Source organism: Leucopleurus acutus, assembly GCF_964270905.1.
Source record: "Leucopleurus acutus genome assembly, chromosome: 8".
NCBI classification, from domain to species: domain Eukaryota; kingdom Metazoa; phylum Chordata; class Mammalia; order Artiodactyla; family Delphinidae; genus Leucopleurus; species Leucopleurus acutus.
Genome location: NC_139151.1, coordinates 102,170,324 through 102,197,358, shown reverse-complemented (window position 1 = coordinate 102,197,358; position 27,035 = coordinate 102,170,324). Strand labels below are relative to the sequence as shown.

At 57.9% G+C, this 27,035-nt stretch overlaps 1 protein-coding gene across 1 annotated transcript; it reads left to right on the top strand.

Annotated features, from left to right (window-relative positions):
* On the top strand, positions 1–21,049 carry EHD1 (EH domain containing 1). The gene is made up of 5 exons (XM_082844953.1): positions 1–563; positions 4,077–4,174; positions 15,653–16,065; positions 18,455–18,619; positions 19,055–21,049. The coding sequence occupies exons 1-5, from the start codon at positions 160–162 to the stop codon at positions 19,577–19,579; spliced, it is 1,605 nt and encodes a 534-aa protein (XP_082701079.1). The 5' UTR covers positions 1–159; the 3' UTR covers positions 19,580–21,049.
* Positions 21,050–27,035: the final 5,986 nt, after the last annotated feature.

Below are 27,035 nucleotides of genomic sequence, written 5' to 3'. Positions count from 1 at the left end.
TCTGTGGGCCGTGCCGTACGCCTGCGCAGTGCGGGCCGCTCCCCGCCCCCTGCTCCGCCGCTCCTCAGCCGGCAGGCCCGGCCCAGTTTCGGCTCCTCGCCCTTGCCCGGCTCTCAGCCGCCGCTCTGCCCTGCAGCAGCCAGCCCGGCCTCCGGCAGCATGTTCAGCTGGGTCAGCAAGGATGCCCGCCGCAAGAAGGAGCCGGAGCTCTTCCAGACGGTGGCCGAGGGGTTGCGGCAACTATACGCGCAGAAGCTGTTGCCCCTGGAGGAGCACTACCGCTTCCACGAGTTCCACTCGCCCGCGCTGGAGGACGCTGACTTCGACAACAAGCCTATGGTGCTCCTCGTGGGCCAGTACAGCACAGGCAAGACCACCTTCATCCGGCACCTGATCGAGCAGGACTTCCCCGGGATGCGCATCGGGCCCGAGCCCACCACCGACTCCTTTATCGCGGTCATGCATGGCCCCACCGAGGGCGTGGTGCCGGGCAACGCGCTCGTCGTCGACCCGCGGCGCCCTTTCCGCAAGCTCAACGCCTTCGGCAACGCCTTCCTCAACAGGTACCCACCCTTTGACCCGGGGGGCAGAGGGAGTGGCCGGGGTCCCGACCGTCCTGTGACCGCCGCCCCCGCTGTTCTTTGTCTCCGAGGCCCCCGCGAGACCCTTAGCGACCACTCCCTGAGACTGGGTCCTCTGCCGCTTCCCATAGAAAACCCTTACGAGGGGGTCTGCGAGTGCGCGTCGCCGGCTCCACTGGCTCTGTCACCTCCTCCCCCCCACCCCAGAATTTTCCAGGTTATCGGTTTAACTCCCAACCCCCCTGACAGATCCCAGACTCACTACTACTCACTACCCCTGGACGCACCTAATTCATTCAAACCAACCCCTTCACCCCTCCCTTCACGGGTCTGTTTCTTAAGTGTCACGGAAAACTACGGTGAAACTTTTAGCCATTCCCTTTGCTGGTGTGCTGTGCTGTGCCTCCCCAGGGACCGGTGGGAGAGGATCTGCTGTGGCCTGCTGAGTTTGGGGCGGCCTGCAGAAGCAGCAGACAGGGCGAGGACCAGCACTTCTCCCAGGGGCAGTTCTGAAGGTCCCGTGCTGCTTTAGGGGGCTTCAGGGGTAAGGGTCTGTGATGCCAGGCGGTGGGCCCTGGAGCCCTGGAATGGGATTCCGGCTGCCTAGAACCACTAGTATGTTCCCTAACCTACTTGGGCCTCAGTTTCCCCAGTTAAATGGGTAAAACCCTGATGAGGGTAATTCTCCGAGGTTCTAACCTTCACGATGCTATGAATGAAATGCATTGGCCTCCTCTCTCAGGAGTGCTACAGCCAAGTTCACTTTTCTCTAAAGGAACTCCAAGGTCCTGCTCAATGGGGATTCTAAAATCCCTCCCCCCACCCCCAGGGGACATACCAAAGGACTTCACAAATTTGTCATTTCTGCCAAACCCCATTCAAGGAGTGACTCCACATGCCTTTCAAAGTCTCGTCTGGGGAAGAGCCTAGGAAAGAATCCTTGACTCTTGCCTTCCAGAAGGTCTCCGCCCTGTATGATCACATTCCTTTCCAGACACTGTCCAGCCGCACAGGGTAGACCAGCGTGCCCTCGATCCAGGCCAGTGACCAGGCCTGCCTCTGTGCGCAGAGTTGACCTTTAACGGAGAAGACAGACAGTCTTCTGTTGTCTTTTTGCCTCTCTCAGGCATTTAAACCTGTCTTCCTGTTTCACGGCTGATGGCGTTTGTGAGTCAGGGCCAGAGTAAAGCCCTCTGGGTGAGACTCCTGAAGAGGCAGGGCTCTCCTAGCCAGGAGCCTGCCTCAGGGGATACTGGGGTTTGAGAATTGTTGTGCCTGTAGGTAGGTGATTGGCTGGCTGTCAGCTGGTGGAGGCCGTACGGTCCAGTGGAAAGTCTGGCTGCTGTGCTGGGAATTCCAAGCATTATTAGGTCTGCTTTCCTGGAGAAATTTGGGAAGCTTGAAGGAAGGCGCTACACCTCCTGCTGTCCTTAGGGGTCCACTTTTGATTGTGAGAGGTGACCTTTTTTGTAAGGAGAAATGGGCGTATGACCCGTTTTCTGAATTTAGAGACCTAAAGTTTCAGAGCTGGGAGGGATCTTAGACATCAGCTAGGCAACCCCTACCTCATTCAGGAAACGGCGGCTCTCGGAGCCTCGCTGATTTGTCGAGCTCACGAGCGGGTGAATGCAGTGCCAACTGTCTGCCTTTGTGCAGCCAGTTACCACCTCCTGCTGCTTCTCCCTGAAAAAAAAGCATTTCAGGGGTGCCAGGTCGAAGAGAGGCATCCTGGTGATGCCAGTGCCACAGGGTCCGAGAGCCGCACTTGTATTTCCTTCTGCCCCACTTCATCTCCAGAGGGTCCCAGAACACTGGTAACGAATGGCCCTGCCGGAAGGGGCCTCGTCAGCCAAGGGGTGGGGTGTGGGTTTGCACTGGAGCTGAGGCCCCCAGCTGTGTCAGCCTGTGTAGTACACCAGCGCCGCCCAGCCCGCCGGGGCACACAAAGGGGGCTTTTCAGTGGCTGACACAGCCTCTCTCGCACTCTTAAAGAGACTCATTGAATCATGGACTGGACTTTCCGGCCTCTTCCCCCTAAGTGGCTGCTCTAAGGCTAAAATCAGAGAGAGCAGGAGGCAGGGCGCCACCACGTATCCTAAGAGTATCCTGCGTAAACTCATTGCGTAACTGGTAACTTGTAGCTCAAGATGAAATCTGTGCGTCCTTGTTGGTGAGGAAACAGGATAGGATGCATCTGTACTGCCTGCTCCCTCTCGTATTTTCGGCCTCACTCCCCGGGCTTTGCAGAGCGCCCGATCTGCAGAGATGTTAACTTACAAGGCCCTTCACAAGGCATTTTTATGTATGTTGCTTCTCAGAGCCAAGTCGTCTTGTTTTGGTTTTCTCTCCACTGACTCCTTCCCCAGCAGGAGCCCCAGGTCGTGCAGTTCTTTACAGCACGTGTGCTCTGCTGCTGGCACGGTGAGGATGAGGTCCAAGGTTTCTTCATCCTGCGGGTCAGCTGCTTCTGCTCTGTTGTGCTTGCAGGCAGTACCTCTCACCCTGGCCAGCTGCCCCCGCCTCTGGGCCGCGGGTCACTTGTGGTGTGGGACCAAAAGGGGAAGCTAATCATGGCAGATTCCTAGACAATGGGTCAGTATTTTCTTTGCTCACAAAACCTTTTACAGAGAAGTTTTTAAAGGAGCCTTTTATGTGTCCAGTCAAGAATCTCTGCTATCGGTTGGGACAGCCTTTGTTGTTCTGGGCTGTTCTAAACTCAGTGGGAACTCAGGCACACACAGCTGAGCCGTGGTCCGTGAGTTGCCAGCCTCTCTGTTTTTCCTCCTTCTGCCTTGACGTTGAGAGAATGGTGTCTGTATTTCCCTGCCCCACCATGTACCAGCCTGCGTGGTCCCCTAGCTGTCAGCGGCTGCCCACTGCAGTCCCTTCACCTGAGCAGCTGGGTTGAAGGGAGGGCTGGCCCCAGCAGCAGTAGGACAGGACCATCTCTTGCAGCGTGGAAATTTAGCCAAGCGGTTGAAAATTTTAATATGGAATTCCAAGGTCTCAGTTTTCACTCTTCTCTATTCCTTCTGGAATTGATTGGTGACCCTAGGCTTGTGCAGTTTTCACTAACATGTCAGCAACTTGAAAGTTGAATTCTCGAGCTCTGGGAGAAAAGCTAAGGGAGGGAAGTGTTGATGTGGGTCAGTTGGAGCTTGCTGGTTGGATTCCCAGTTAAGACAATATGTGCAATTTGCTGGTCACCCCTGGAAACTTTTTTTTTTTTGGCCTTGTGGCTTGCGGGATCTTAGTTCCCTGACCAGGGATGGAACCCGTGCCCCCTGCAGTGGAAGTGCAGAATCCTAACCACTGGACCGCAGGGAATTCCCACCCCTGGAAACTTAAGACAATAGAAAACCTCCTTTCCGTTCCTTTCTTCTGGAAAGGAAGCCAGAGGTGGAGACGAAGGAGTACAGAAATCACTGCTGTCCCATCTCGAGCAGTGATACCCGAGTCTTGACATCTCTCTTCTGGGCTCTTGCTCTCGTGCAGGTTCATGTGCGCCCAGCTGCCCAACCCGGTCTTGGACAGTATAAGCATCATCGACACTCCCGGGATCCTGTCTGGAGAGAAACAGCGCATCAGCAGAGGTAAACAGGCTCTGACACAGCCCAGGGCACCTGGTGTAGTCAGACGACTTCCATCTGACGTCTGTGACACGGACCAAATGCTGCCCAAGTCTCTCCCAGCCCAAGTGAGAACCCATTTTACATCAGCCTTGTATCTGCATGGTACGCCGAGCCCAGCGAGGGCCGGAGCTTGCTTTTTCCTTGGTTCCCTTTGCTGAGGTTACAAGAGCCGTCAGGGTGAGACAACAGTTTTATGTGGTTTTCAAGCTTCCCAGCCCCTGGGGCCTTCTGGAAAGGAAGGCAGGATCCTGGCTGGCCGTGAGGTTCCAGGAGATTGCTCCGTGTCTGGGCTCCAGATACCTCAGCCAGCATTGCTGTTCTGAATGAGCCCCTGGCTCCCCTGGGGCTCATTCACCTTAGTTGGTGTTTAAAAGCTTTGCCTCCCAGAGCTGTATAAATTCCTAGTGGGTCCAGCAGGACTGTGAGAGAACAGTTTGACTTGAAAGAGCCACAGCCAAAAGGAGAAGCTAGCAGGAATTTGGTAAACATGTTGGGCCTTGGAAATGTGTTTAAATTTGCTTAAATGTTGGTCATCAGTAGCCTCCATGGGTGCCGCGCGTGGCGTAAGGTTTTCATGCGGAGTATTAGTGCATCAGGCCCATTCTAGTTGTGTAAACTCCTGTCTTGAGTGTGCCAAGCTTTTCTAAAGATCTGGTTCAGGATGCACCTGAACTGGGTTATATTTCTGCCGCTGCCCCTTTTTGTAGAAGGGAGGGGAGCCTCGCGCCTGAATGCTCTCTGGGAGGAGCATGGGGGCTGGCTAAGAGTGGAGCCTGCAGCTGCAAATGTAAAAATGAAACAAGATCAGACTCAGAGGAGGTTGAGGACAAGTGGCCAGATTTGTTTATCATTAACTTGCACATCTCTCCTGTACCCCCTTTCCCTCCGGGCCGCCCAGCATTAGTGAGCTTTGCAGTTGAAGCCAGCAGCCTGAGATTTGGGAGGCAGGCAGTGTGTCTCTGCTGAGGCTGTGAGCGGGTGGGGGCCCCATTTTCAGTGCTGAGGAACCCTGCTTCTCTTTTTTTCCCCCGGCTTGTGGGCCCCTGCCAATAGGGGATTGCATCAGAGCATACTGAAACTGCTCTCTGTCTCTCAATCTGGTTTAAACTTTTATGTTCCCCACCCCGATGATAATGACACTTCTAGGGGAGGCAAGGGCCAGTTTTTTCTTTCTTACTGCTGTTATTGTTCTAACCTGGTTTTAAGAAAATGCCTGATAAACAAGGCTTTTGCCTTGTCATTTGCCAGAGCAAGGCTAGAAAATCTGAACAAGTTACTCTTTTCTTTTAATAAATTTGTTTATTTTATTTATTTATTTTTGGATGCATTGGGTCTTCATTGCTGCGTGCAGGCTTTCTCTAGTTGCGGCAAGCGGGGGCTTCTCTTTGCGGTGGCTCCTCTTGTTGTGGAGCGTGGACTCTAGGTGCATGGGCTTCAGTAGTTGTGGCACGTGGGCTCAGTATTTGTGGCGCACGGGCTTAGTTGCTCCACGGTATGTGGGATCTTCCCGGACCAGGGATCGAACCCATGTCCCCTGCATTGGCAGGCGGATTCTTACCCACTGCGCCACAAGGGAAGTCCCTGAATTAGTTACTCTTAAAGAGAAAGACCCACAAAAGGGAATTTATTCTCCATCTACCTCCAGGATTGAGCTATCCTGGAGGGACTTTCTTTGAGGCTCTGTAGAGTTATGTCTTTAATGACCTGGGGGAATACGCTAGGGAGGAATTCTCCCAACTGGGAGCTATCAGATCAGATAGGTCAGTTGATGTGAATGCATCTTTGGATAAGGGACAATAATAGCTCATAAAAAGAGGCTTATCCTCCCCCAAATGCCACACTCCTTATATCCTTCAGAGCTGGCAGTTAAGGTGTTGAGGGAGGTCTTCCCTGGTGGCGCAGTGGTTAAGAATCCGCCTGCCAATGCAGGGGACACGGGTTCGAGCCCTGGTCCGGGAAGATCCCACAAGCCGCGGAGCATCTAAGCCCGTGCACCACAACTACTGAGCCTGTGTTCTAGAGCCCGCGAGCCACAACTACAGAGCCCGTGCACCACAACTACTGAAACCCGTGCTCGTGTTCCACACAAGAGAAGCCCGTGCTCCACACAAGAGAAGACACCGCAATGAGAAGCCCACGCACCGCCATGAAGAGTAGCCCCCGCTCGCCGCAACTGGAGAAAGCCCGTGCGCAGCAACGAAGACCCAACGCAGCCAAAAATAAATTTTAAAAATAAATAAATAAATAAAGGTACTTGAGGGAAAGCCTTAGGGTCCTTATGGCCCCTGTTGAACTCAGAAACAGCAGTTTTCCACAAGTGCTGTGAAGTTCCCCTGCTGGGCTGTCTTTGACACTTCAGCCTGGGGCCTTAGTCTCAGCAGACTGAGGAGTTGGGAGTGTCTAACACTGTCTTGCTGCAAAGAGCATCCTGGCCCTGCCTGCTGCGGTGTTTCCCTCCCCTGCCTCCCCTTCCCTCTGCTTCCTTACCGCACTAGTAGAAAGGCAGGTAGTGGTGTACAAACTTGCTCTCTGTGGGACAGGCAGCAGAGCAGTGCCTCAGCGTGCTGTCCAGTCGGGCGCAGGGTGCATCTCACTGGTGGGGACCAGACAGTCCTGGCCCGCAAGTTACCCATGTAGATGGCAGATACCTGGAGGAGGAAGCCAGCAGGAGACTGCCTGTGTTCCCCCGCAACCCTGCTCCCTTACAGTGTGGCCCCTCTGGGTCCCTGGCAGCCAGGGACCTTCCCCCACCCATCATGGGCAGGAAGAAGGAGGTTGGCTTAAAGACAAGTGCATCACTCTCATTGGAGGAGGGCTTTCCTCCTGTGCAATAGAGATCTTTCCTTCCATAACCCTAGAGGTCTTGGTTTAAAGTATTCTACTAACAGTTACCAAGTTGGGATTTACCGTGGGATGTGTTTGGAGTCAGCGTTTTATCAGTGGAGAAGAAAGACCATGGGGCGGTACCTCTTAGACGTGCTGGGTGTGGCCTCTGGGGTGGTGTTCTCCAGGTGGACACAGAAGGGGTAGGTCTCTCCTTCTTGGAGACCCCATTCATCTGTCATTGCATAGGTCCCACGTCACCTGGCAGAGGAAGTCAGAGTAGGACAATGTGTTCCAGGCTCCCTGGCGGCCACCTCTCTGCTCCCTTTGCTGACGGTGTGGAAGGCAGGTGTTTCCCTCTCAAAAAGATTGGGCCAACAGAAAATGTGTGTCCTGGGCAAGCGGCATGCATTTCTGTGGTCTGTCGACCTCATTCCCTGGAAGCAGAGCATCCTTCTGGAGGCTGCGTAGACGTTAGTGTCACTAATTACATTCACTTCCAGTTCCCACCCTCTCTGCCTAGCCCCTCCTGACTTTTTCCCCTTTCCCCATGGTGCCTAATGTGTGCAGGAAATACTGTGTGGAAAGATAAGGTAAGGCCTGAGCAGGCACAAAGCAGTCGGGGTACACCCGAGGCTCTGCAAGAGACCCCTGAGAATTGCTCCAGGGAAGAGCAGGGGCCTCTGTGGGGTCCTGGGCTGCACCTGCCCGTTGTGCTCGTCTCCTGAGTGCCTTTAAAGATAAAGTTCTCTTGTGTCAGCAGAGAAAGGTGACCTGCGGGGACAGTGTTCGTTCTTGGATGCTGCCCGTGTGACTGATAAAGGGCACTCCAGAGGGCAACTGGGGCCCGGCGGAGCTGGTGCCTTGGGCTCCCAGGCTGCTGGCCGCCGGCCCAGTCGTGGCAGGACCTGGGAGGGAGCAGGTCTTCCCATGTGGGTCCTCTGTGGGCAGCGGCCGGAGGCTCTTTGATGGAAGCTTCAGCCCGGGGGCAGGGGCCTGGCCAGGGCACCCCCCGCCATTGTCACTGCGAGGCTGTGAGCTGAGCTGTAACTTTTGGGCCTCATTTTCCCCCATGGGAGTCGAGTCAGCAAGGTCGAGTTGTTTCAGCTTGGACTAGGAGACGGAGCCCGGCCAGCCTCATGCCTGGCTCTCTGCTGGCCTCTGCCATGGGAACCAGCCCCACTCGCTTATCGCAGCAGCTGCATCTGTGAGGAAGCTGCTCCTCTTCAGATGAGGAAACGGAGGCTTAGCAAAGTTAAGTAGCCCAAGAGGACATAGACTAGCACGAGTTGGTGCTGGGATTTGAACCCAGCAGAGTCCGTGCTCACGCCGCAATGTGCTGCAGACCGGTGCTCTGGGCTGAGGAGCTCCGAGAGCTTGGCTCGGAAGAGCCCTTAGCCCTGCCAGGCCGGTGCTGTGCCGGGCTCAGCTCTCCCGGAATGCCCAGAGGCCACACTGCTTCTCTCCCCGCCCGAGATCAGACTCCCAGTCCAGAAATGGGCCTGAGGTTCAGGGCTTTGAACAGCAGTGCTGAGACCTGCTTTTTTTCTCCCTATTCTCTGCCTCCAGCTGGAAATTCCCACCCCTGCCCCCCCAGCCATCCATGGACAGACCTTAGGAGCCCTGGCTATGGCTGGCCGTTCCCCTGGGTTGTCCCCGCTGCTGACTATCCCTGGATCCCAGGCTCCATCCGAGCTCAGGAGCCATCTGGCTTAACAGCCGGGTAGGGGCTCCCTGGCCCAAACCTGAAGCCCTCTGACCCACAGGTGTCCCTTCCTGCTGACCACCTCCTGAGATGCCCCAGCCCTAAAAGCCCTCCCTGCCAGCGTTTCACGAGGGCTTTCTGCACCCCAGAGAATGGCTCCATGGGGCTGCCTCGAAAGCCTTGTGCAAGGCCGAGCACGAGGCTGAGCCCTGCGTCCCTCCTGGGTTCCCAGCACCCTCAGCACAGATGACGACAGAGGCTTGAGTCCCAGATCAGTACTTAGGAGCTGGGGGCCCTAGGGAGTTGCTGCACCCCTGGGAGCTGCATCGATAGAACAGGAATAGCAGTACCAGCCTCTTGGTTCTTGTCAACGATTGCACGAATTTACGTGTGTTAATAAGCTCCTACCCGAGTGCCCACTGCCCAGTTCAGTGTCCAACAAATGTCAGCTGAATAAAAGTACACTGAAAAACCCAGCGATTCTCAGACTTTGATGAGGAAGACCTTTCTCTGAATAACAGCTCGTGGAGGCTGGAAGAGGGGGAAGCGTTGACTCAGCAGGGGTTTCCCTTCAGACTGCAAGACCTCCTCTGGTGGGGGCCCCGCCTCCGCACAGCTACCCTCCTCAGGGCCTTCCTCTCGGCGCCTCCCCACCAGCCCCCCCACTGCCCCTGTCCAGCTTTTGGCCACTCTGCCCGCGGGGGGTTGGACCAGCCCCTGCTGGCGCCCCACCTGTTCCCTGGCAGCTGCCTGAGCGCCTGCAAACGCTCGGTTTATATTTGGGGTACGAGGCATTCTTCACGCGTTAGAAGCCGTCGTTGCCTACACACCCATCGGAATCTGAGCTTCTTGGGCCCAAATACAAACCCTGTGAGTAAAGGACCGCAAACGTTTACAAAGCGCTTACAGTGGGCCAGGCGCTCACTCGCTCACACAGCGGAAACCTGCTGTCTTCACGTTGCAGTTGAAGAAACAGAGGCTCGGAGAGTAGAAGGTTCAGGCCTGATTCCAGAGTCCTTCTGCCCTTCCCCCTGGTCTCCCCTGCCACTGCCCCCCACCACCCTGTCCTTTGTTGCTGATTTCTAGGCCAGATTTATTGAGATCTGTGTTACATACGGTAAAATTCACCCAATGCACCAGTCGTGTAACCACTAACCACCATGACAACCAAGATACAGAGTTTCCATCACCCCAGGAAGTCCCCTTCACCCCTTTGTAGTCCCTCATCAGGCAACCACTGATCTTTGCCCCTAAAGTTGTGCTTTTCCAGAATGTCAGAAATGGAATCAGACAGTGTGAAGCCTTTTGTGTCTGTCTTGCACTTAGCATGTGCTTTTGAGGTTCATCTTTGAGAGTGTGCAGTTCTTTCCTTTTGTAGCTGTTGTACCCTGTGATACGGATGTACCATAACTTGTCATCCTTCCTCCTATTGAGGGGCATCTGGGTTTCCAGTTTGGGGCAGTTTTGAATAAAGCTGCTATAAACATTCGTGTAGAGTACAAATTTAATTTCTGTTTCTTTTTCTTCTTTTTTTTTTTTGGCCGCGCCTCGTGGCATGTGGGACCTTAGTTCCCTGACCAAGGCTTGAACCCGCTCCCCCGCACTGAAAGTGCGGAGTCTTAACCACTGGGCCGCCAGGAAAGTCCCAATTTCTCAGTTTCTCTCGGGTAAATGCCTAGACGTGGGAGGCCCCTTTCTCCCAACCTGTGTGCCGCTGGAAGGGTCCTTCCCTTAAGAACTTTAGCTTAAGGAAGCTCAGAACAAGTCCTCACCGTGTAGATTCTTAGCTCTTTAATCTCTCTTGTGCTCCTGCACCCCTTCCTCCTGGCCCCAGCACGGGTTAAGCGTGGCGATGGGAGCCGTGGCAAGAAACACGGAGGCCCACGCAGGTTGAATGGCAGGAAACAAAAGTCGATTGGAGACAAACCCTCTATTGTTTGCACTCTAGAAACTTCTGGAATGTCTGAAGCAGCGTTTCCCCCAGCTACCGCAACTACCTGTGTTTGGAGGGTGCTGGGCTAGGGCGAGGACACATCACAACTGCTCCCCCTTCACCTCGGTGTCGGAGGGTGGGAAGGCAGACCCGGTGAGGAGGGCAGCCAGCACTGCAGAGGCAGGACCCCTGGAGCACCCGGGCCCTGCAGGAGGCTTGGTGGGAACAGAGCCAAGGTGAGAGGCAGGCTTGGGCCTCCCGTCTACACAGCCCGTGTAAAATATGCATAACGTAAGATTTACCATTTTAACCTTTTTTCTTTTGTGGTACGCAGGCCTCTCACTACTGTGGCCTCTCCTGTTGCGGAGCACAGGCTCCGGACGCGCAGGCTCAGCGGCCATGGCTCACGGGCCCAGCCGCTCCGCGGCACGTGGGATCCCCCCAGACTGGGGCACGAACCCACGTCCCCTGCATCGGCAGGCGGACTCTCAACCACTGCGCCACCAGGGGAGCCCCATTTTAACCATCTTTAAGTGCACGGTTCAGTGGCATTAAGTACATTCTTACTGTTGTACAAACATCACCATCATCACCTCTAGAACTTTTTTTCTCTTCTCAAACTGAAACTCTGTCCCCATTAAGCTACAACCCCTCTCCCCCTCCGCAGCCCCTGGCCCCCACCGTTCTACTTTCTGTCTCTGGATTCCACGTCATACCAGTGGAATCACCCCCTGTGACTGGCTTATTTCATCATTTCATAACGTCTTCAAGGTCCCAGAACTTTCCGAGCCAGAGCTTATCTCTTATCAGTGCTGGCTTTTACTCCCATCGCAGGGTCAGCCCTTTCTTTGCAGTTAGCCCCCTCCGGCTGTGTTGTCTGTGTCCTTTGTGGGTGTCCGCACGTCACAACTGCCCCTCCTGAGGTGGATGCAGCTGCAGCGTTGTGTTCACACCTGGTGCGTGGCCGTGGTGTCCTCGTCACCGGGCGCCCGTGCCCTCCTGCTTCTGCCGAGGAGTTGCCGTGCATTAGGTGATGTCTGATGCCTGGTCCCGCTGCCGAGGCCAACCTCTAGGTTGGCCCAGAGCCTGAAGGCCCAGTGCTTGGGGCAGTGCTGGGGGCGGGATGCTCCTCTCTGGATGTGTCCCTGGTCCCTGCACTCGTCACCTGCCGCCGAGCCCCAGGCTGATGGTGGCCGCTGGGCTGCCTGGCCAGTGTGGGGACTCGGTCGATGCGCTCTCGGCGCTGCAGATGTGGGTCAGTCCAGCCCTTGCTGCCTGTGGAGACACGCGGGCTGAGTGAGGGGTCGGCGAGCTGAGGGGTGTCACGTGGGCCTGGGGAGGCTGTGGCCATGTGGTAGGACATGGTCCTCCACCTGTGATGACATCGCACGAGCCTGAGCCTTGTGACCCTCTGCATGACCTGTGGGCGTGCTTGGCCAGCCACCGGCTCTCTCTCACCAAAAGTGTGAGCACTTTCCATATAAACAGGAAATTTCATTCACCTACAAAAAAATGGGCTTAGCTCTGTTGGCTCCAACTTGAGGTGTTGGTGAGTAACTGGGTTTGCAGGCAGGGCCGTGCGGGGCGCTCGCTCTGGCTGGGGGCTCGTGGACCCGGTACCTCATTCATAGGCTCCTCCTCTCTCTCCTCCTCCCCCTCCCCCCCTCCACTCCCCCCATCATATGCACCCCCCTCCCGCCGCCACTGGGGGATGGGAGGAGTGAGGCCACACTGGGTGGAGTCAGGGGGTGACCTCGGCTCCCTGCGTGCAGTCCTCACTCCCTGGCCAAAGCTAACTTGGCCTCCAGCCCAGCCCATCAGGGCGCCCCTGTTCCCAGTCCCTCGGTTTCAGCATTGCCGCCTCCCCTGCTGTGTGAATCTGCGGTTTGAACTTGCGGTGGTCTGAGGACAAACAGTCTGACGAGGAGAGAAGTTGAGCCTCATTGTTGCTGAGAGCAGCGGTTCATTCCTGAGTCATCGTTTTTTCAGCGCTGACCTGCCGTTCCCAGAGCTGCTGTTCCCAGAGCCGGCCATAAAAGGCGGTGGCGGCAAGGCCGGGCTGGCCCTGCTCCCTGCCCGTGTCCCTCGGCCTGCTCCTTGTGTCCAGGGACGTAGGGACCTTGTACTTTGGAACCAGCAGCCTGGTGGTGGCTGGTGGCGGGCATAGGAGTAACCTGGCCCTTGCTCCTTGCCTTCCCACGTCCTCTGAGTGTGGGGAATCTGGTAGCCTGGCCGTTTCCCTTGTCTGCATGGGCCTCTGGAAGACTGATGGCTCCCCTGCCCAGGCTCAAGTTCAGGTTCACAGGGGCTTTGCTGCCACCAACTCCACTGCTATGCTGTTAAGAAGCTAGGGACTTCCCTGGTGGCGCAGTGGTTAAGAATCCGCCTGTCAATGCAGGGGACATGGGTTCGAGCCCTGGGAAGATCCCACGTGCTGCGGAGCAACTAGGCCCATGTGCCACAACTACTGAAGCCCACGCGCTTAGATCCCGTGCTCTGCAACAAGACAAGGCACAGCAAGGAAGAGTAGCCCCCGCTCGCCACAACTAGAGAAAGCCCGCGCACAGCAACGAAGACCCAATGCAGCCAAAAATAAATAAATATTTTTTAAAAAGCAGGCTGCTTCCCCTTGTGCTGCGGCAGGAACAGGTTGCCCTGGAGAGGCCGCAAGCTAGGTCCACAGAAGCCATGCATTCGGGGTTTTCCTTGAGGTTCGCTGTCTTGCCATGAGGACAACACTGGCCTCCAGCCTCAGAGCCAGGCTGATCATGTGTCGCCTTAGTTTCTGATCAGTGATGCAGCCCCAGCCCCTCAGCCCTCATTCCAGGGGGCCCTGCCTCTTCTCCCCATCCTGCGCCTGCCCGACCCACGGGTGTCGCTCTGCTGCTGGGGCCTGTGCTGGGAACATGTCACCTCATTTAATCCTCCCTGTGATCTTGGGAGGAGGAATTATTATTTGACTTTTATAGAAGAAAAAGTGTTAACTCCGAAGTTAAGAATTTGGGGTCACAGAGTCAGTGGCTGGAGCTGGGCGTTAAATCCAGGGCTTTCTCACTAAAAGCCTGTGTTGTTTCTGAGCGCTTGGGTGCAGGGAGAGGCCTGCAAGGCCGCGGCTTCAGGTGCGCAGACAGCTCCGGAGCCCACTTGAACCTGGGGACGGGGTGGCTGGAATGTTTGTCTAACCAGGCACAGCTTCACCCCAGGCACGCCCCACACGGCTCTCTTAAAGTACTCCCCACCCCCAGGGGGTGTTCCGGCCGGAGTGGAGGTGGCCTCGTGGGCTGTCTGTGGACTCCCATTCAGCCCCGGAGGCCTGGCGGGATGGCTCAGCCCACGCCTTACAAGAGGGGCGGTGAGGGCTGCCCTCCCCGTGGCTCCTTGAGTCACTCTGGGCCTTTTGTTGACACTTGGTCCTTTTCTTTGGTCTGCCCTCTACCTGCTGCTTTTCTGTTTCCTGCCATCTAGAGAAGGCATGTCTAAATCCCAGCCTGGTGGCGGTGGGGGGTTGGTTTTGGCCTGTTTCTGGGCAGCATCCCAGGCTCTTCTCTATAGGAGTGGCTCTCTGGCTCCTTCTCAGGGGCATGACTGTGCTCTGGGAAGGACGCAGTGGTTCCTAAGAGGGCCAGCCTGCATTGGGGGTGTCCTGTGGCCTACCGGTGAGGAAAAAGGGGACTTCCCCGGAGTCACCCAGAGAGATGGCGGCTTGGGGGCTGGGACCCAAGCTTCCCAAAGACTCTTGGGCCATTGTTTCCACATGGTCTACCATTCCTTAGTAGTCTCAAAAGATGAGAAACAGAATTTTCTCTTCCTCTGGGGACAGTGCAAGAAGTGGAAACACTTTGAGGTGGCATAATTGTAAAATAGGCTACAAATTAAACCACTATTGCAGAGACCCACAAATCCATGGGCTTTTAAATCAGGTATCTGATAGTTTGTGTGAAATACAATGGTCCAAGGCCATCCTGAACCCAGGGTGGTTATTCCAGCGCCTGCCCTCACACCTGCATTCCAGTCCTTGGGAAGGGAGAAGAGGACAAAGGGCTGGTGCACCTTTTCTTTGCTTCTTCATTTCTGCTGCAGAGAGGCTGGGAAATGCAGTTTTAAGCTGGGGGGCCGTGAATCGAGCTAAAACTAGACAGTTCTGTCAGCAGTCCTGCTGCAGACGGCCGGTTCACCAACGGCCTTAATTGTTGGCAGGAAACAGCACAGAATAGAGTTGGGAACTGGAGCTTAGTCCAGTCGCTTCATTTTAGAGAAGCGTTTAAGACCTAGAAAGGGGAGGTGGTTTGCAGTACTTAATAGGCCTGTAGAGCAGGGGTCAGCAAACGTTTTCTCTAAGGGTCAGAGTGTTAACTTTTCGGCTTTGGGGGCCTCATGGTCTCTGCCACAACTGAGCTCTGCTCTTGTAGCTCAGAAGCAGCCAGAGAGTACAGATGAGCCGGCTGTGTTCCAGTAAAGCTTTATTTATGAAAACAGGTAGTGAGCCAGGTCTGGCCCCCGAGCTGTAACTCGTAGGGAATGAATGAGAGTCCTGCGGAACAGGGAGCCCAGCACAGAGCACCGGACAAGCAGCAGCTGTAGGTCGTCTTACTGCTGTCACTGCTGTGCAGGGGCACCCAGCCAACAGCCCCCAAATCTGTTCTTCCCGCCTGGTGTTGAGCTGTGCTGCTGGGGTCTCCTCCTCACTCTTGCCATAGTTCGACCCACTTTAGAGCGTGGACTTTGTGACTTCCCTTGCATTACTTATTCGTTAAGTGCCTCTTCGTGCCAGGTGCTGCGTGGGTGAGGGTGTCACCGCGGTGGGTACGGAAGTAGGGGAGGCCTGATGAACCTGCCCTCAGGGCACTGGGCTGCCCACATAAGTACATTCTGGAAATTTAAATGACCCCAGGCTGAGAAGTACCAGGCCAAGTCAGGCACGAGAGCCATCGGACCACCTGGCCCCTGGCGCCCCCAACTCGCCCTTCTCTTCCCGCAGGTTACGACTTTGCGGCCGTTCTCGAGTGGTTCGCTGAGCGGGTGGACCGCATCATCCTGCTCTTTGATGCCCACAAGCTGGACATCTCCGATGAGTTCTCGGAAGTCATCAAGGCGCTCAAGAACCATGAGGACAAGATCCGCGTGGTGCTGAACAAGGCCGACCAGATCGAGACCCAGCAGCTGATGCGGGTCTACGGGGCCCTCATGTGGTCCCTGGGGAAGATCATCAACACCCCCGAGGTGGTCCGGGTGTACATCGGCTCCTTCTGGTCCCACCCGCTCCTCATCCCCGACAACCGCAAGCTCTTCGAGGCCGAGGAGCAGGACCTCTTCAAAGACATCCAGTCTCTGCCCCGCAACGCCGCCCTCAGGAAGCTCAATGACCTGATCAAGCGGGCGCGGCTGGCCAAGGTAAACCCAGGCTGGGAACGCAGCCCCAGGGGGCTCTGGGATGGCCACTCGGGGCCCCGGGATTGGATGCCCAAGACCCAGCCCTGCAGACCCATGGCTGCACTGTGCCACGCCTTGTCTGAACCCGTCCTCTTGTGCCCCCGTGGGAGCAGCCTTTTCCTGAGATTCTTTTTAGCACATATAAGCATCAGATAAGAAGGTACCACTGTGCCGGGGGCAGCCTGGGGGGTGGAGAGTGGGTGGCGATGCTGCTCGAGGGCTCATCAGTTTCCCCCCAGGTCTGCTGAGCACTGGAGATCACGCAGCATGTGCTGGGTGTGGGGACGCAGTGGGGACTGACAGGTCCCCACCCTCCTAGCACTTGTCAGCTGTACAGGGGAAAGCACATAAAGAAAAAGAAAGTACGATTTATTTGTATTGTCTCGGGGTCGGCCTGGGATGAGCTGTCCTGGGAGGGCGGGCTAGCCTGGGGGGGCTCGGGCGGGAGATGATGCTTAGGCCGAGACAGGAGGTAGTTAGCGGAGAGATGGGGCGCAAACCTGCGGGCCCAGGGAGAGCGCTGATGGCCTCTGGCCCAGAGGCCTTGCAAACCGTCCCTACTCTTCCATGGAAGCACAGGGCCTGCTGGCACCTGTGGACAGCATCTGAGCTGCTCAGGAGTTTGGAGTCTCAGTGCCTGGCCGAGCACTTCAGCGGGACCCCGGGGTGGCTGGGGCTGGGGAAGGAAGGGTAATGCCACCTGTGGGCCCTTCAAACACTGAGGAGCAGAGCACGTCCCCTTAGGACACGATTTTGAATAGTACCGCATTGTGAGGCTCCCTTCTGTGTAGCCCAGAGGCTCTGGCACTCTGCCATGGGCCAAACACAGTGGCCCAGGGCACCCTACACTGTCTTGAGGGCTGGAGTCAGGTAGCTTTGGGTGCTCCCTGGCCTGAATAACGAGAAGCGACCCTGCATCCTTTACCCCCGGCTGTGTCTCCTCTGTGGTTACCCAAAGTGCTCCAGGACCAGCAGATTGGAACTCACTAGAAGCATAGGTTCTGAGGCCCCACCTCTGCCCTACTGAACCATAATCTGCATTTGGACACAGTCCCCGGTGACCTGTATGCAAAGTAAAGATGCCTGCACCCTGCTCTGGAGGGTACAGGGCTGCACGTTTCTGTAGATATCTCACTTCTGGAAGCTTCCTGATGAGTGGAACTGGTTCTGAGAAAGGAGCCCATGAGAAAATCCACATACCTGGCTCCTGGCCTCGAAGGGCCAAGCGATGTCCAGAGCTGAAGGGGAAGAGGCGGTGAGTGGAGGAGAGACTGGCCTCCTGTTTTCCAGTCCAGCCTCTGCTCAGCCTCAGGGCAGCACAGCTCCCCTCCTTCCCCTCCAGCCCCTCTCCCGGCAGGGCTTCCAGTGCTCTCATCGCTCAGCCTCCCTCCAGGACGGAACAAAGGGCAGATTTCAGGCCCTGCCTGCTCATTTACAGAGATGGTGTGTAATCGCGTGGCCCTTGGGCACATTGAGTCACCCTGCCTGGAAAGCCCCAGCCTCTCCAATCTTGTCCTGCAGCTGCTGTTTTGAGACTGTTTCCTTTTCCTGGACTGAGTCGCTCTCTCTGCTGGCCTGTGATGGGCAGAGCTGTGACTGTGACTCTGTGACCAGCCTGCTTCCCTGGGGCAGTTCTCAGCCAGGTCGCAGCCCCCGGCAGACAGGGTCAGGCCAGTGGAGAGGTTTTTTTGGGGGTGGAGCTGGCAGTCTAGGAGAAGGGGGTGTGAGCCTGGCTGGCTGCAGCCCTCCTCGGCAGGACGTTGCTTGGCAAGGCAGAGGGGTTTGAGGGCTGTGCCTTTGCAAGGTTGCCAGAGTTACTGGCCCGCTGTGGGGGAGGGAAGGATGTGCCACCCTTCATTGGCAGATGTCGACCCAAGGTACTGCGTGAAGCCTGAAACATCTGGGGAAAGCCTTGTGGGATTTTCCTAACCCTTAGTCATCCCCGAAGCAGATGTCCACCCAAGGTACTGCGTGAAGCCTGAAACATCTGGGGAAAGCCTTGTGGGATTTTCCTAACCTTAGTCATCCCCGAGGCTGTCAGGATGATAAAGTGGGGCATAACTCAGGCTGTGTTGGAGTTCATGGCACCAGCATCCACAGACTTGTGTAAGCAGGATGGCACGGCTCTGCTCGGCTTGGTAGGAATGCGCTCGGTGTCTCTGATGTGCAGAGGAGTCACCGGGGAGGGGTGTGCGTGCCGAGAAATGGTAAGAACACAGGCTTTGGGCTGCGGCTGTGGTTAGCTGTCCCGGGTTACAGTCCAGCTTTGCAGGGCAGCACAGGTGCAGGCCACACTCCCAACAAGGTGTCCAGGAAGCACCTGACACCCACCCCTTCTCTGTCTTCACAGGTCCACGCCTACATCATCAGCTCCCTCAAGAAGGAGATGCCCAATGTCTTCGGTAAAGAGAGCAAAAAGAAAGAGCTGGTGAACAACCTGGGCGAGATCTACCAGAAGGTTGAGCGGGAGCATCAGATCTCCCCCGGCGACTTCCCCAGCCTCCGCAAGATGCAGGTACGGCTGCCCCTTGGATGGGAGTGGGTACGGCTGGGGCACTGGGACGGTGGTTCTGGAGGGAACCCCGGCTCCGTGGGGCGGGGCCTCCCAACGTGGAAGTGGCCCGATTAATCACCAGCGCCCCACCCCGATCGGAGAAGTTGACCCAGTCCGTGACACCTCACAGGGGAATGTGGTGACTCACCCGGAGGGGGAGGGGGAGGGCGGGACTGTGCCAGGCACCCCAGCCTCCTCCCAGTTAATCCTCACCACAGTCCTGCACGGAGGGGACTATTTTTACCTCCGACTTAGAGAAGGGGGAGCCAAGATGTTAAGTGGTTGGGGCCGTGACGCGGAGCCAGATCTTTCTGCTCGGGAACCCTTGCTGCACCCTCCGTGCCAGAGCCCGGGAGGGGCCGACCCAACCCTGTCCTTCCTCCACTCCCGCCACAGGAGCTCCTGCAGACCCAGGACTTCAGCAAGTTCCAGGCCCTGAAGCCCAAGCTGCTGGACACGGTGGATGACATGCTGGCCAACGACATCGCCCGGCTGATGGTGATTGTGCGCCAGGAGGAGTCCCTGATGCCTGCCCAGGTCGTGAAGGGCGGTGCTTTCGACGGCACCATGAACGGGCCCTTCGGGCACGGCTACGGCGAGGGGGCTGGCGAGGGCATCGACGACGTCGAGTGGGTGGTGGGCAAGGACAAGCCCACCTACGACGAGATCTTCTACACACTGTCGCCCGTCAATGGCAAGATCACAGGCGCCAACGCCAAGAAGGAGATGGTGAAGTCCAAGCTGCCCAACACGGTGCTGGGGAAGATCTGGAAGCTGGCCGACGTGGATCGGGACGGGCTGCTGGACGACGAGGAGTTCGCCCTGGCCAACCACCTCATCAAAGTCAAGCTAGAGGGCCACGAGCTGCCCGCCGACCTGCCTCCACACCTGATCCCGCCCTCCAAGCGGAGGCACGAGTGAGCGACCCCTACCCCCAGCGGCCGGCCAGGCAGAGGCTGCAGGGGAGGGAGGTGGTCAGCAGTTCCCAAGACCATAAATACGGCGATGTTTCCTCAGCTCGCAAAGGAAAACCACCACCTTTATCTTAAGGCTGCTCCTGGGGAGGCAGGGGTGATACTCGTAGGTCATCGGTGGAATTTTGTGCATAAGAACCATGGATATTTTTAATATATAACGTTAGAGGCAGCGTTGTTTCTTGCCTCCTCCTCCAGCCAGCAGCCCCACACACGCACAGCCTCTGTACCTCCTTCCGGGGAAGTCGCCTGGCTCGCCCCTCCTGCAGCTGCGGTCCGCGTGTAGACAGGGACGCGGGTCCCGGCTGTTTCAGGCTGAGTCGCTCGGCCAGTGGCTTCCTTCTCCACCCGGCCCTGCCCCCGCCTCTGCTCTCAGATTCAGTTGGTTCTTCTTGTGCCTTCCTGCTTCCGTTCGCAGCGGGCCCCCGTCCACAGGCCCTGCCTTCGCTCTCGTGTCCCCTGGCTCGACAGTCACACGAGCCAGGCCCAGCTGCCTGTTTGCGGGGAGTCCGGGGGACGGGTGGATGTGAGAGAACATCTTCCAGAGAAATACATAAGCTAGTTTTTGTTCTCTAAAGTGACACCTTTCATACTTGACTGAATTTTCCAGTAAGTTCCCAACCACTTGTTCAGAAGCTGTGATTTTTGTCTCCTTCCCCATGCTCCAGCCAGGGGACAGCTCCACTCAGGAGCCATTAGATGTGGGGTGCGTGCAGAGCACACCCTGCCAGAGACCCCAGAGGCGGTGTTTCCTGCTTCACCCTCTCACTTTCCTAGGACATTCTGGTACACCTCTCTGTCCCACCCTTGGTGGGCGGTGGGTCCTCACGAACCTGGTGTGGCTTGGTGCTCCAGCCCGGGCCTGGTGCCCAGACAGAGGGACCGGGGACAGCCCAGCCCCTTCCCTCTCCCACCTGACTTCCTCCCATTGAGCAAAGGAGGGCGGTGCTCCACGTGGATGTCCTAAGTATAGTGGCCCCCAGGCTGAGCAGCTCGAAACCCGAGCCAGCCAGCGGCCACTCTGCTTTGCCTCCACTGGGCTGTTGGGGGCCTGGACATACCTGTCGGCCAGTGGTCAGCCGCCAGGGCCTGGAGCCATCATCACAGAGCCACTGTGGCGGGGAGGGGGGTGGGGAGCAGGCTTCCCAGCAGGCACGCCTTCGGGGGTCTCAGGGACTCCTCCACTCTGACCTCTGACCCCGGCCCACCCTCCTAGTGCTGCTCGCTAGGCCTCTGCTGGGCCCGAGTCTCCAGGAACTGGCCATGTTACCTGCAGCCTCGGCCCACCATCCCACACCGTGTCCTCGATGGGAATTCACTGTTTACGGTGCAGTGGCTTAACCACACTTGCCTGTGAGAAGGAAAAGCAAACTGAAGACCGGACTTTTTTTTCTTGCATTAAAAAAAGTTTAACTGTGCTGAAGCTGGCCTCTGGTGCTGAGATGTCTCTTCCCGGCGCCTGCTCCCCGCAGTGCCTGCAGGGGCACTGGCAGAGCACTCCGGGGGCCGAGATTCCAGCGGAGACAGATTGGGAAGCCTGGCGGGTGAGGCCTGCAAATGGGGCTGACGACCCCCTTTCCTTATGCTAGATGGGGGCTGAGCAGGAATAGTTCAAGGGAAGGATGGGGTGAAGAAGTTGGGAGAGCCTCTGATGACTAAGGACTAGGCTGTGCCCCCCAGGGGTTGGAGGAGCAGGCGCCCCCCACCCTGTGATCTTCACAGCCTCTCCTTCAACCTGGGCTCCGCCCTAGCTGTGGACGGACAGGTGGGCGCCCATGGGGCTCAGGGCACTGGGAGGGGTCAGGCAGATAGGGTATATCGTGGGCTCCGTGCTGGCCCCAGGGTCGTTTAGAGAAGCCAGTACTTTGAAGGCGGACCAAGCAGGTAACACCAGCAACAAAACTACAAAGGGTGGGGCCAGCCGATGTGGCAGATGGACTGTTCGTACCCACAGAGGGGAGGGTGACAAATTGGGAGCCGATGCCGTGGAAGGGTGCAGATTTGAGGTGCAGTCGCGGGGGAGACTGCTCCAGGCACACTTGTGGCAAAAGGCAGGACGTGAACAGCTGCCTGCGGGTTTTGAGGGCCAGGCGGAGTGCTCTAGCCCAGGTGGCGGGCGTCCAGTCTGACGGCCGCAGAGGCTCCCCACCCTCCCGGCACCACTCACATGGTTCACCCTGATCCTCGTGACCCAGGAGGTCAGCGTTCTCTCCATGTCACAGGCAAGAACTCAGGTGAGCTTGAAGAGCGAGTGTCATGGGAGGAGATTCAAACCTGGGTCAGCTCAACCCCAGATGGGGCGCTCCGCTGTGCTTCTGATGGGAAATACACTTTCAAAGGAGAAACAAGCTGATGGCTCACTTCATCCCCCAAAGTCTGCAGCCGTAGACTCAGGTTTGAGAAACGCACCTTGAAGCTTAAATGCCGTCACTCCAGCCCGGGCCCCTGAAAGCTTGGGGCAGCCGCTCAATTTCCAGGGTCACCCGAGACAGGGAGATGCTTGTTGAAGCTGTTAGAACACAAAGAGAACACAGGACTGTGCTTCTGGTCCCCCCACCCCTGCACGTCCCAGCATGAGGTGGCAGGGGGCGGTGAACCCCCTAAGGCTGCCCCAGAAAGTGACTGCTGGTCTGAGGCTGGAAGAGGGGCCGAGGGCAGGCATCTGCCCCCCGTGCAGCCCCGGAGCTTGGGGCCTGGTTGGGGTTTTACAGGCTGTGGGCGAGTCCTCTCCCGGCCATAAGGGGGTTCAGGAGGGCCAGTGGGGTGCACTAAGGTGTGACCACTCTCCCGGGGACCAGCCCGCACCCCTTGCCTCCTCCCCAGCTCCCTAGCTGGCCGGGGCCCTGGGTGAAAGGCCCCCTCTTCAGAGGCTGGTCTGGGGTCAGGACAGGGCTCCACCTGGCTGCCAGCGCTCCTGGCATCAGAGACCTTTGGGGCAGTCTGCCCACCCCGCTGGCCCTTGGGCGCCACAAAGTCTGCGAGCCCCAGGGACCTCAGGGCCCAGGGCCCAGGGGACACGGGGGCCCACCCACTGCCTCCGGGCGCCGCACAGCAGCTCTGTTTTACACCGGGAGGTTCCGGGTGAGAGTGACTCCCACCCAGTGCCCTCTTATTATCTCACGTGGGCTGGTCAGAGGACTTGCTCAAGGCCACCAGGCTGCGGCACGGTTAGGAAGCCCACCCATCAGTCCTGCCCCTCAGCATTCAAAGCAGCACCTCAGGGCAGACAGGCAGGAGTTCGAATCCCGGCTCTGCCACTTGCTGGGGCTCAGCCGTCCTCTCCTCTCCCCTCAGATGTCCGATGCAGACAGTGACCCCTGCTTCCCAGAGGCAGGGCCCATGGATGCCCGACTTGAGTGGCCATCTTTCCTGAGCACCTCGGGGAGGCCGATCAGGGTGCGGATGAGGGTCGGTGCAGGGAGCCCAGCTCCCCACGCAACTCCCAGAACAAAGCAGGCAGGACCCACCCTTCCCTAAAGCAACTCGCAGACTTGGCGGCGCCCAAGGGCCAGAGGGGTGGGGGCCGAGGGGGCTTGGGCCTGGCTTCCTGTGCTCCCAGAGGGATTGATAATTATAAAGCCACATGGGGCTGCAGCCGCTGTGGCCCTGGAGCCTGGGAGCCCCTGTCGCGCGTTAGAGCAGCACAGAGGAGGTTTTTGGAAGAAAAGCCAGGATGATGAAATCACCATATGTCCACCCATCTGGAGTGTGGACCTTTCAAAGGACACAACCTTGGTGTGCTGCGGTGGGCAGGGAGTGGGCGTGGGTGGCTGCCAAGGACTAGCGTGGGGAGTGGGGACCCTCAACCCCACCGTCTGCATCAGCCCCTCCCCGCAAGCCACCCCAGCAGACACACTTTTTTTTTTGCTTCTCTTCGCGGCTTGCGGGATCTTCGTTCCCTGACCAGGGATTAAACCCGTGCCCTCGGCAGTGAAAGTGCGGAGTCCTAACCACTGGACCGCCAGGGAATACACACATTTCAGCCAAACCTGGAGGCCTGAGCAGCAGTGTAACTCTACATGAGCTCCCGACCCTCCAACCACGTGCTCCTCCTAGAGAGACAGCTCCAGCCACTATGCAGGCCGCTCCCTGTACCACTTGCCACCCACTCCTGAGCTGGGGCAGTTCTCTATTGCGTACACAGACAGAGACCCAGAGAGGCAGAAGTCACTCAACAGTAGGCAGGGCTGTAGGATCCCACAGCCGCTTCTCCTTGTTCTCTGGCTCCTGGGCCAGGAGTGGGGCGCTGCACTTCCGTCGTGGCCAAGGGCAGGGGCGGCCTGCCATTCTAGTCAGCCCTGCGGGGCTCCTGGGGCAGGAGTGGGGCGCTGCACTTCCGTCGTGGCCAAGGGCAGGGGCGGCCTGCCATTCTAGTCAGCCCTGCGGGACTATATGCTGAGAGCAGCTTCGGGGGGCAGGGCTGGGAGGGGCTCACCCTCAGCCACCTGCGCTGAACCTTGACCTTGGGGAAAGGGGAGCCACAGACTAGGGTCTGGAGGCCTAAGATGTGGGTACAGATGTGACAGACCCTGGAGCCTGCCTGGTGTCTGGGCCCCTCCCAGACCCAGAGGCCTATGCTATGGGGGTCAGAAAACCTGGCTTCCCTGCTTTCCCCTGGGCTCTCACCTGCCTCCTCTTTGGGGTCCCCCCCTCATCTGAACCGTCCTTCCCTTCTGCCAGGCCTGGGTCATTAAACTGGCAGTTCCCTTTTCTCACCATCTAAGACTTTCCTCGGAAGCCTACATAAATCGAGTCCACCGCAGTCTGGCCTTCCCCTGTCCCATCCCCAGAGTCTGGATGCCACACGCTGCCCTTCTGCTGCCAGGCACTGGCCTAGGCCTGGAACCTGGGTAAGGAGCTTGAGGCCGGCACTACCCACCACCCACCTCCCACCTCCCACCTCCCCATTCTCAAGGTATTAATCTGTTAATAAGGGAGGGAAATAATAACTTCCTCCTTCTGGCAGGGCCCTTGTGAAGATAACAGATCTGCATTCACTTTGAAATGCTAAGAAGCACATAGGAAGGCAAGTCTGCTGCCCTCAGGGCTGGGTGAGAGCTAATGCCAGCACCTCAATGCCAAAGGGGCTCAGAGGGGAGAGAGGTTATGGAGGAGGTGGCCCTCCAGGAAGCAGTGACCAGTGACCAGAGGAGTGTGAATAAGGACGCGGTGGGAAGAAGGGGATGGTGGAGGTCTCTTGCTCAGACTCACTCATCCCTGGAGCACCCACCCACCCACTGGTCCAGGGCCCCACACACAGGATCAGAGAACAGATCTGCTTAGCAAAGCAGGCCCAAGTGCCGGAGCTGTTTCTGACAGCAGGGGAGGACTGGCTGCTTGTCGAGGCTGGAACAGAATGAGTCTTGAGGGGCGTTCTGGCCTTACAACTGCAAAGCAATGGGTAGGGAGTCTGACCCGACCCCCTTTTATAGACAAGGAAACTGAGGCTTGGAACAAGGATGTGACAAAAAACGAATACAGGACCAAATAGAATCATGAACCAGATGGGCGTGGAGTGCCGAGGGCCAGTCCCAGCTCCGTCCCATGAAGACCCCAGCTGGACACAGTTCTTGCTGTCTGGGGCTCCGTTTTCCCTCTGCTGTACTATGTGGGGACAGTCTGAAAGGCCATGGGATGATGGACTTGTTTGACAACTTGGCGTTCAGAGAGGCTAAAGGTCACACAGGGAGTGAGCTGGGACCCAGAGGCCTCACCAGGTGGCCCTTGACTGCTGATCCTGGGGGACATGGTAGGGTGGAGGCGGGGGATCAGGGTGTCCAAGAAGGGCGGAGGAGGAATGGCCCATCTTCCACCCTGGACCCTCTCCCTACCTTTTGCTCCCCAGGAAATGGAACTAGTTGGTCCTGTCCCGAGCACCTGGCCCTCCTCTGGTCTCTGGCGCCCTCCTGTGGCTTCAGAGGGTGGGAACCCTTCCTGTGGGCCCTTTCCCTGCCCCGCCCCCTTAAGGAGGGCCTAGAACGCTTCAGGTGAGAGCTGGGAGGGCTCAACACACCATCCAGACCCTTGTCCCTCACCCCCTGCCAGGAGACACAGAGGCAATGACAGCATCCTCAGATCTGGGTTTCAATCCTGACTCCCCTCCCCCACCTGACTGACTTGGGTGAGACAGCCCATTGCACAGACCTTGGGCGCTGCCACGGAGCAAGTCTCTGAGGAGATCAAATGGGAGACCCTGGGGGAAGCCCCCAGTGTGCTGCTAGGGATGCTCAGTTCAGCTCCTCAGAACTTCATAGAGCGCCTCCCCCCTCAACACTGGCAAATTCACCCTGTACGGACTCAAGAAGGTCCCCATCTGAGGGGGGAGGCAAATCTCCAAAGAGATTTTTTAATGGAAGAATTTGTTGTCTGAAGCCACTAAAATGCCCCACCCTTTGGTCCCTCCTCTTGGACAGCCCCACAGCCCCATGGCGTCTGGTCCAGCCCAGCTGAAGACAGCTGGACAGAAGTCAGAAATATCACTGAACAGAGTCAGTCCCTCCCCTCTCCCACCTCCTCCAACCCAGCCTCGACCTCTCCTTGGCCCTCACGTTCCAGGCGGGCCTCCCAGGCTTAAAAAGCCTGTGGTGACATTACCAGCCCCGCCCCACTCCAGGGTCTAGCTGCGAGGCTTCCTCACCCTCAGCCCTCAATTCACCTTCGTCCTTCCCAAGCCTCAGTGTGTCCAGCTGCCAAATGGGTGTAACCATCCCTGCCTCACCTACCGGTCTCCCAGGTCGGCTGTAACGATGCAAACAACATTAAATCAGAAACTAGCCAGTTTTTTGGAGGGGGTGCCGAGAGGCCGGCATCCCGGGGAGGGAGCGGACTACAACTCCCATCCGGCTCCGGGGCCGCGGGAGTCCCCAGCCCCTCTCCCCGCGCTGAGGGAGAGGCTGCCCCTTTTCCAGGGGGCGAGGGAAGCTGCAGTGTCCTGGGCATCCCCCACCTAGGATAGGGGCCGGCGAGGGCCATGGTGGGCCTGGGCCTGGGGCTGCGAGAAGATAAGTGCGGCCGTCCGGGCCGCGATGGTACACCCCTTCCTCCTCTCCTCCCACTCCCCCACCCCGCCCCCTCTCCCCATCCCCACCCCCCACCCCCCCATCCCCCCACCCCCCCATCCCCCCTACCCCTAACCCACCCCGCCTTCCTTGCTCCGCCCCGCCCAGGAGTTACTCTTCGGGGCCCGCCCCCCCACTTCCTGGCCGGGAGTTGGGCCCGCCCCCGCGCGCCTCCGCCCTCCCACCTTCACCTCCAGTCGCGTCTCCCATTGGCCGGCGCACACCTGCCCGTCCGTCGGGGGGCGGGGCGGAGGGTGGGGCGCGGCGCCCAGGTGAGGGCGCGCAGGCGGCTCCGGAGAAAGGTGACAGCGGGGAGGGCGGGAGGGTGGGGGGAGGACGCGCGGA

Coding starts and splice junctions, on each gene's coding strand:
- EHD1 (XM_082844953.1), top strand. CDS start 160: ATGTTCAGCTGGGTCAGCAAGGATGCCCGCCGCAAGAAGGAGCCGGAG. Junction 564..4,076: donor GGCAACGCCTTCCTCAACAG/GTACCCACCCTT, acceptor GCTCTCGTGCAG/GTTCATGTGCGCCCAGCTGC. Junction 18,620..19,054: donor CCAGCCTCCGCAAGATGCAG/GTACGGCTGCCC, acceptor CTCCCGCCACAG/GAGCTCCTGCAGACCCAGGA.